At 44.0% G+C, this 10,633-nt stretch overlaps 1 protein-coding gene across 1 annotated transcript in view; it reads left to right on the top strand.

Annotated features, from left to right (window-relative positions):
- LOC135478225 (mucin-2-like) overlaps window positions 1–10,633 on the top strand; it is a 97,301-nt gene that overhangs the window by 72,271 nt on the left and 14,397 nt on the right. The window contains exons 38-43 of the mRNA XM_064758497.1: window positions 74–273; window positions 1,780–2,001; window positions 2,275–2,789; window positions 2,932–3,121; window positions 3,439–3,720; window positions 9,267–9,647. Of these exons, the coding sequence (XP_064614567.1) occupies window positions 74–273; window positions 1,780–2,001; window positions 2,275–2,789; window positions 2,932–3,121; window positions 3,439–3,720; window positions 9,267–9,647 (1,790 nt within the window). The remainder of the gene's footprint in view (window positions 1–73; window positions 274–1,779; window positions 2,002–2,274; window positions 2,790–2,931; window positions 3,122–3,438; window positions 3,721–9,266; window positions 9,648–10,633) is intronic.

Raw genomic sequence — 10,633 nt, 5'->3', positions numbered from 1 at the left:
CAGCTGGGACTACACCTATTAGTACAACACCTTATTCTACAACAGCGCCTACAGCTTTAACCATGCCTATTAGCACAAGGCCTCAGATTACAACACCACCACCAACTGGGACTGCACCTATCAGTACAACACCTCACTCTACCACAGCGCCTACAGCTATTACCACGCCTATCAGTACGACACCTCAGACTACAACACCAGGAACTGGGACTACACTTATCAGTACAACTCTTTACTCTACAACAACGCCAACAGCTATAACCACACCTATCAGTACAACACCTCAGAATACAACACCAGGAACTGGGACTAAACCTACCAGTACAACACCTTACTCTACAAAAGCACCTACAGCTATAACAACGCCTATCAGTACATGGCCTCAGACTACACCACCACCAACTGGAACTACACTTAAAACTACAACACCTTACTCTACAAAAACACTTACAGCTATAACAACGCCTATCAGTACAACGCCTAAGACTAAGCCACCAACAACAACTAGGACTATGCCTATTAGTACGACACTTTATTCTGTAACACTGCCTACAGCTATCTCCACACCTATCAGAACCACACCTCAGACTGCAACACCACCACCAACTGGGACTACACCTTTTAGTACAATACAGTACTCAACAAAAGCGCCTACAGCTATAACAACGCCTATCAGTACCACGCCTCAGATTACATCACCACCACCAACTGGAACGACACCTAAACCTTCAACACCTTACTCTGCAACACCGCCATCAGCTATAACCACACCTATCAAAACAACACTTTACTCTACAACACCACCATCAACTGGGACTTCACCTATTAGTACAACACCTTATCTTACAACGGCGTCTACAGCTATATCCACACCTATTAGTACCACACTTCGGACTACAACACCACTGCCAACTGGGACTACGCCTATCAGTACAACACCTTACTCTACTAAAGTGCCTACAGCTATAACTACGCCTATCAGTACACGGCCTCAGACTACACCACCACCGCCAACTGGAACTACACTTAAAACTACAACACCTTACTCTACAAAAGCACTTACAGCTATAACAACGCCTATCAGTACAACGCCTAAAACTACGCCACCACCAACAACTAGGACTATGCCTATTAGTACGACACTTTACTCTGTAACACTGCCTACAGCTATCTCCACACCTATCAGTACAACACCTCAGACTAAAACACCACCACCAACTGGGACTACACCTATCAGTGCAACACCTTATCTTACAACGACGTCTACAGCTATAACCACACCCTTTAGTATCACACCTCAGACCACAACATCACCACCAACTGGGACTACACCTATCAGTAGAATACCTTACTCCACAAAAGCGCCTACAGCTATAACAACACCTATCAGTACAATGCTTCAGACTACAACACCACTACCAACTGGAACGACACCTAAAACTGCAACACCTTACTCTACAACAGCGCCTACAGCTATAACCAGGCATATCAGCACCACGCCTCAGACAACACCACCATCACCAACTGGGATTACACCTATCAGTACAACACCTTACTCAACAACAGCGCCTACAGCTATAACAACGCCTATCAGTACAAGGCCTCAGACTACACCACCACCGCCATCTGGAACTACATTTAAAACTACAACACCTTACTCTACAAAAGCACCTACAACTATAACCACGCATATCAGTACCACGCCTAAAACTAAGCCACAACCAATAACTGGGACTACACCTATTAGTACAACACCTTACTCTGTCACAACGCCTTCAGTTATATCCACACCTATCAGTACAACACCTTATCTTACAACAACGCCAACAGCTATAACCACACCTTTCAGTACAACATCTCAGACTACAACACCAGGAACTGGGCCTACACCTATCAGTACAACACCGTACTCTACAACAGCACCTACAGCTATAATGACGCCTATCAGTACAACGCCTCAAACTACAACAACACCACCAACTGGGACTACACCTACCAGTGGTACACCTTACTCTACAACAGCGCCTACAGCTGTAACCTCACCTATTAGTACTACACCTTACCCTACAACAGCGCCTACAGCTATTACCACGCCTATCAGTACCACAGCTCACACCACAACTTCGCCACCAGCTGGGACTACACCTATTGGTACAACACGTTATTCTACAACAGCGCCTACAGCTTTAACCACGCCTATTAGCACAAGGCCTCAGATTACAACACCACCACCAACTGGCACTACACCTATTAGTACAACACCTAAATCTGCAGCAGCGCCCACAGCTGTAACCACACCTATCAATACAACACCTCAGACTACAACACCAGGAACTGGGACTGCACCTTTCAGTGCAACACCTTACTCTACAAAAGCACCTACAGCTATAACAACGCCTATCAGTACAACGCCTCAAACTACAACACCACCACCAACTGGGACTACACCAATCAGTGGAACACCTTACTCTACAGCAGCACCCACAGCTGTAACCACACCTGTCAGTACCACACCTCAGACTACACCACCACCATCTGGGACTACACCTATCAGTACATCACGTTTCTCTACAACAACGCCAACAGCTATAACCACACCTTTCAGTACAACACCACAGACTACAACACCAGGAACTGGGACTACACCTATCAGTACAACACCTTACTCTACAACAGCACCTACAGTTATAACGACGCCTATCAGTACAACGCCTCAAACTACAACAACACCACCAACTGGGACTACACATACCAGTGGTACACCTTACTCTACAACAGCGCCTACAGCTGTAACCTCACCTATTAGTACTACACCTTACCCTACAACAGCGCCTACAGCTATTACCACGCCTATCAGTACCACAGCTCACACCACAACTTCGCCACCAGCTGGGACTACACCTATTGGTACAACACCTTATTCTACAACAGCGCCTACAGCTTTAACCACGCCTATTAGCACAAGGCCTCAGATTACAACAACACCACCAACTGGCACCACACCTATTAGTACTACACCGTACTCTACAAAAGCGCCTACAGCTATAACAACGCCTTTCAGTACAACGCCTCAGACTACAACACCACCACCAACTGGCACTACACCCATTAGTACAACACCGTACTCTACAAAAGCGCCTACAGCTATAACAACGCCTATCAGTACAACGTCTCAGACTACAACACCACCACCAACTGGCACTACACCCATTAGTACAACACCGTACTCTACAAAAGCGCCTACAGCTATAACAACACGTATCAGTACAACGCCTCAGACTACAACACCACCACCAACTGGCACTACACCTATTAGTACAACACCTTACTCTACAAAAGCGCCTACAGCTATAACAACACGTATCAGTACAACGTCTCAGACTACAACAACACCACCAACTAGAATTACACCTATCAGTGGAACACCTTACTATACAGCAGCACCCACAGCTGTAACCACACCTGTCAGTACCACACCTCAGACTACACCACCACCATCTGGGACTACACCTATCAGTACAACACCTTACTCTACAACAACGCCAACAGCTATAACCACACCTTTCAGTACAACATCTCAGACTACAACACCAGGAACTGGGACTACACCTATCAGTACAACACCTTACTCTACAACAGCACCTACAGCTATAACGACGCCTATCAGTACAACGCCTCAAACTACAACAACACCACCAACTGGGACTACACCTACCAGTGGTACACCTTACTCTACAACAGCGCCTACAGCTGTTACCTCACCTATTAGTACTACACCTTACCCTACAACAGCGCCTACAGCTATTACCACGCCTATCAGTACCACAGCTCACACCACAACTTCGCCACCAGCTGGGACTACACCTATTGGTACAACACCTTATTCTACAACAGCGCCTACAGCTTTAACCACGCCTATTAGCACAAGGCCTCAGATTACAACAACACCACCAACTGGGACTGCACCTATCAGTGGAACACTTTACTCTACGACAGCGCCTACAGCTGTAAGCTCACCTATCAGTACAACACCTCACTCTACAACAACGCCTTCAGCTATTACCACGCCTATCAGTACAACACCTAAGACAACAACACTAGGAACTGGGACTACACTTATCAGTACAACACCTTACTCTACAACACCACCCACAGCTATAACGACGCCTATCAGTACAACGCCTCAAACTACAACAGCACCACCAACTGTGTCCCCACCTATCAGTACAAAACCTTATTCTACAACAGCACCTACAGCTATTACAACACCAATAAGTACCACACCTTACACTACAACACCGCCACCAACTGGGACTACACCTAAAAGTACAACACCTTACTCCACACCAGCGCCTACAGCTATAACTACACCTATCAGTACCACTAGATTTACGGTGACGCCAACTGTTTTTACAGCGACATTCCCTACTGCAAGCCCAGCATCAGTCACCATCGGTTAGTACAGAATCATTCGAATCCATTTGCTACCATCAGTCTCACATTCTCCAAAGGTCAAGCTTGTCTGTTGGTGGCAGTGATGTAAAGTCAAAAATAGAGAGGGACGCACGCGCTGTAAGGAGTATGCACAATAATTTTGCGTTAAAGCCTTTCTTTGATAACCAACAAGCACTCCGAAGCATCTGCTATGATAGCCAAAGGGGTGTAAGGTAAGAAATGAAAGGACCATAACTTAAATGTATTTATTTTTTTTGTTTGATGTTTTACTCCGTATGATTCACTTATACGACGGCTTCGACCAGCATTGTAACCGGCAGAAACCGTGCATAAACCTGAGAAATCAGGAATGTTCGCAGGTTAATAAAGTGAAACAAAATCGATTTGATTGAAAACAAATACTTACATATGTGTATTTAAACATGTAAAATCTTCAAATTAGTCGTTTGGTAAGTCAGAAAGTTTCATTCCAATATAGTTTGTTCGTTAACCTCTTGTTCTCCTTACCGTCGGAAGAGAGCCAGTGAAACCCAACGTGAGAAATATGTAAATTTGCCCTGTCTTACTTACACATGAGGATTCCTGGCTTTATTGTCACGTGCAAAGACTGGTGTATCAAGGCTGTTCCATCAAACGACTTCACTCTGTGTTTCTTAAGTTTCATAATGAGTGTGATAATTATCTTGTAAGCAAACATGGACAGAGCGTCCAGAATCTCTGGCACTCTGCTCATACCTGTGTGTGATTCTGCTTAACCCGTGACTAGGGGCTATGTATTTAGCGCGTTTAATGAGATTACCGGGTTGGATATATGAACAATTGAAATCGTATTGTAGCTTTAATAATACATAGTATGGTACAATTAATTGCACTCATTCGCAGAGAACATTCCTTACGTCTTTTCAACATCATTGCAAACTGTTGACTGCATCTCTTTGCGTGAATCCATCACAGTTTTGTACCCAATAATAGACATATAAAGCGAGGTTTAGATTTATTCAGATGGGCGATGTTTAGAAGAGAGAAATTCAAAGGCACCGACAAGCTTAGAAAGGCACCGACAAGCTTAGAAAGGCACCGACAAGCTCAGAAAGGGCATCGACAAGCTTTAAGAGGCCCATCTATGATTTTCAAGCTCGTATACAGAAGAGTTCATTAACCATGGCTACCTAAAAAGAAATCATAAGGCGAGGGGCATTATAAATTTGTAAGAACATTTTAGTAGTAAACACGTTTATTTCTGAGAAGAGTACGGCTTTAGTTGAGTTATACGAAGAAAAGGAAAAAGATTTGATTTGTTCAGTGCTTACCGATTTTCCCCTCGAAATTTTCTCTTCATTGCATAGGCTCGACCTTGCGTAGACATCTGGTGTCGATTCCACAAATCCAGTTTTGAATTAAGTCAACATCTGATATATGATTTTAGAGCTTATTTTTGAGCCCTTTGCATTAAAAGTTTTACCATCTCATCAATGTTGTCTTGAGACAAAAAAAAAAAACAATCATTGTAACAACGTTTAAAATTTTGGCTTAAATCAGAAATGTCTTTGTGGAATTAGTCATTGGGCCCAGTTTCACAAAGTAACGTAGGACGTTTTTTATCGTACTTTTGTCGTACGATATTTTGTACGTCAATATTGACATCTTTGTGACACTGGGACCTAGAGCCAGTTTCAGAAAGCGTCATGCGAGACGTACGATACTTTGTACGTCACTGTTGTCGTACCATTGTCATGTAAGTGCGATTATCGCACATGTACGACATGTGAAACTGAGTACTTGTTTCAAGAAATTCCACACGCGACAGTTTTGACATTTATAGTGCCATTAATCCGCCCCAAATTTTGCTTGCCTAATCAGTGAGAAAGGAGCCTTTAAACCTGGGACATATGCTGACTGTCGCAATCTGCACCTTGCTGTGTCTGCAGCTGAATGAGTACCTGAGAGCAGCAGCACTAGAGTGACGTCACTTGGAGCACCTTTGGAACACCTGCACCCTTACGAACTTTCATTATATTTGTTCAAAGATTACATAGTTTCCATTTTTTTTCTTTTTTTATCAAACTAAGTATTAATCACCTGGGCCCATATTTATCAATCGCCTCAAGAGGCACACGATCCTTTCTGATTGGCTGGTGTGAAAGATGAGCAAGTCCAGGCTATGCCTAACTCAAGCTGGATTTTAGGTGTCCTTGTGGCAGATTTATTCAAGCCTGACCAAGGCTGGAGGAATTAACTCAGGAAATCCTATCTCCACTGTCAGCCTATCAGCGTTGATTGTTGCCCGATAAGACTTTAAGGGACAAAACATTTAAAACGTTTTGGTTCAGGAAGTTTAAAATTTACACACTGATTCTTTACTGCAAAGCAATGTACCACGCTGGTTTGATGTTTTTTTCTTAATATGTTTATGGGTTTTGAAGTAATTTTTTCAGTTCCTCACACCATAATGCAGACTGAGTCAAATATTCACGTGACATTGCTCTACCCGACAGAATGGACATGCGCAAAGTCAGTCAGCGCGAAAACACAGGTACCTTAGTAAAAGCCCTGTTCGACGATTTCGTGTGCGCCGCGTAATTAGTCGAAAGTTGTGCCCGGGGACAACTTAGTGCACAACTTTCACAGGAACAGTGGAACTCCCGAAACTTCAACTTACTCAGTCGTTTCAGAGAGGGTAACGTTCATCTTGAACAGGACCGACACCACTGCCACTCGAATTACTGATCCATCATTGTGGCATCAGTAAAGCTTTACACAGCTATATTTGCTTTACACAGCTAAAAAGGGTACATAAATGTACTATTAAGAAATGAAACTATAATTTGAAGACATAAATGAATGCACTGATATATAATGTGTACTTACAGAGTGTGACAAGGCTTGGAGTCCGTGGGGAGAGTGTCAAGCCTTCACAGAAAACAAACACTGTGGTCATGGAACCAGGACTAGACAGCGGTGAGCTGCAATACTGTATATTCTCAAATGGAACAATCTGTTAGCGGTTGAGTTGAACTTTTAGTACAGATGACCTGTATTCATTCTGTACAGTTAAGTTTTTGTCACTTGTTGAGTGTGTGTGCGCTTGAGTGTTAATGTCGATTGCGGTCATATCACAACGTCCGGTATATCCAAAGCTGCACCCGATGCCGATATAGTGCTACCGCACTAGAATGCCATCCCGGAGACACCACCCAGTTAAATTTATACTGATACCTGGCCGACCAGCACTTGTCCTGTTTCTCTTATGCTGAACGACAAGCTAAGATTACCAATGTTATTGTCATGGGGATGACTCAAATCGGGATTGAACCTCAGATCTACCATTTACAAGACAGACGTTGTTTTGATTACGCAACCGATTTTAAACTTCAGCTACTTCACCTTAGATTGACGAATCTACACATAAACTATTGAGATTTACTCTTTTGCCTTGAATCAGCGGATGGAGTTTTATGGCTCAGACGGTTAAATTGCCTACTCACTGCATTTATCAGGCCTGTGTGAAGGGATGGGTTGTTCTAGCTCAGATGGTTAAAGTGCCTACTCACTTCATTTATCAGGCCTGTGTGAAGGGATGGGTTGTTCTAGCTCAGATGGTTAAATTACCTACTCACTGCATTTATCAGGCCTGTGTGAAGGGATGGGTTGTTCTAGCTCAGATGTTTAAAGTGCCTACTCCCTGCATTTATCAGGCCTGTGTGAAGGGATGGGTTGTCCAAGCTCAGATGGTTAAATTGCCTACTCACTGCATTTATCAGGCCTGTGTGAAGGGATGAGTTGTTCTAGCTCAGATGTTTAAAGCGCCTGCTCACTGCATTTATCAGGCCTGTGTGAAGGGATGGGTTGTTCTAGCTCAGATGGTTAAATTGCCTACTCCCTGCATTTATCAGGCCTGTGTGAAGGGATGGGTTGTTCTAGCTCAGATGGTTAAAGTGCCTGCTCGCTGCATTTATCAGGCCTGTGTGAAGGGATGAGTTGTTCTAGCTGAGATGGTTAAATTGCCTACTCACTGCATTTATCAGGCCTGTGTGAAGGGATGGGTTTGTTCTAGCTCAGATGGTTAAAGTGCCTGCTCGCTGCATTTATCAGGCCTGTGTGAAGGGATGGGTTGTTCTAGCTGAGATGGTTAAATTGCCTACTCACTGCATTTGACAGGCCTGTGTGAAGGGATGGGTTGCTCTAGCTCAGATGGTTAAAGTGCCTGCTCGCTGCATTTGACAGGCCTGTGTGAAGGGATGAGTTGTTCTAGCTCAGATGTTTAAAGCGCCTGCTCGCTGCATTTATCAGGCCTGGGTCGCGGAATGGTTCCCTTCACTCATAATCCTGACCGCAGTCATTTAATTAAAAAAGTTATAGAGTACGACGTTATATAACAATCAGACATCTTTTTTCTATGGGCCCTTCGATCTGTCTGTACATTTGTCCGTCACTCCATATGTCCAAAAGTCCACACATCTGTCTGTCCCTCCATTTACCTGTACACCTGTCTGTCTGCCCATCAGTCTGTCCATCTCTTTGTCCATCTATCTCCCTATGTGTCTGTACATCTGTCGGCCCATCTGCCTGAACATTAGCCTGTTGTTCTGTCCATCTCTTTGCCATCTCTCTGTCTAGCTATCTCCCCATGTATTTGTACATCTGTCCGTCCATCTGCCTGACCATCAGCCTGTCATTCTGTCCATCTCTTTGCCATCTCTCTGTCTAACTATCTCCCCATGTGTCTGCACATCTGTCCGTCCATCTGCCTGTCCATCAGCCTGTTTTTCTGTCCATCTCTTTATCCATCTATCTTCTTAACTATCTCGAAGGTGTCTGTCCATCTGCCCGTCCATCAGCCTGTCCATCGGCCTGTCCTTCTGTCCATCTCTTTGTCCATCTGTCTGTCTAGCTATCTCCCCATGTGTCTGCACATCTGCCTTTCTGTCTGTCTGTACGCCTGCCTATTTCCATAACATCTCATCCGTCTGCCATAGAACCTGCTATGGAGTACCCGAGTTGGATTCGGAGGATTGCAACCTTGAACCTTGCCCTTGTGACATCGTGTACCAGGAGCTGGAGGGAGAGGTGGAGCCCACCGTCGTATGGATGGAGAAAGACGGCAAACCTGGACCCACAGACGACGACGAAGTCATCCTGAACGGGGACAGTGTGTTGAATACAGTCATTCTCTACTATAACTGCAGGTCATGGTGAGTCTGGTTAAAGGCTTTGTTCTCCTTGGTTCTTTCCATTTCTATAGACCTACATGTACGTTCAAGATCATTTTCATACATCTAGAGTGACTGCTAGAAATTAGCACACAACACGACTTCTTGGACTGGAAAGTTTGAATTTTTTCCGAAATTTAGACTTTCTTTTCTCAAATTTCGAAATTCTTACACGCTCTTCTTACATGTACATCCATCCGTATCCCTGTAGGTGTCCTGTTCTTCTCCGGCCGTACGTGGCAAGATCTTCTAGAAACCTGCGGATGGTCGTGGGTTTCGCCCGGACTCAGCCCAGTTTCCTACCAACATAATGCTGTCTGCAGTCGTATAAGTGAAATATTCTTGAGGACGGCGTAAAACACCAATCAAATATAAATAAATAAACTAAATGTTAATGTCCTGTGTCAGAAAATTGGTCTTTTATATAGAGGGCAATCTGTGAAATATCATTAAATATTGGTTTAGTGTATAGCCTACTTATTTATATGACAACTCGATCACATGTCTCCACATGTAATCCAAGCTGCACCAGAAAAAGAAGAATCTCTGGATGGCAAAAGTCGAAATTTTGACGTCAGAAAGTCAAATTTCTTATTTCGAAATTTAGACTCAATTTATTCATTTTCGCCTCGATGCAAATACGCTTTCTTAAATAAGCTTACGTGTCTTCAGGTTTGGAGTAAATGATGGCGCACAGATAAGCTTGCAGAGTGTTTCCCCACTCCATAGCAGACATTTACACTTGAAAAGTTAAGCTCTTTAGTATAGTCTCTTCTTTCTGCGCATTTTACATACATCTTCACATAACTGCACGGTCGCTGTGAATTTAAATCCTTTCCAGGTGTACGTGGTCAGGTCTTTCAGCAACTTCCGTCTGGTCGTGGATTTCCCCGGGCACTGTCCAGTGTCCTCCTACCGTAATGCCGACCGTCGCCGTATAAGTGAAATACTCTTGAGTGCGGCATAAC

The sequence above is a fragment of the Liolophura sinensis genome, chromosome 11 (genome assembly GCF_032854445.1).
Source record: "Liolophura sinensis isolate JHLJ2023 chromosome 11, CUHK_Ljap_v2, whole genome shotgun sequence".
In the NCBI taxonomy this organism is placed as follows: Eukaryota; Metazoa; Mollusca; class Polyplacophora; order Chitonida; family Chitonidae; genus Liolophura; species Liolophura sinensis.
Note: the sequence above shows the minus strand (reverse complement) of the source record. Positions and strands in the feature narration are given on the sequence as shown.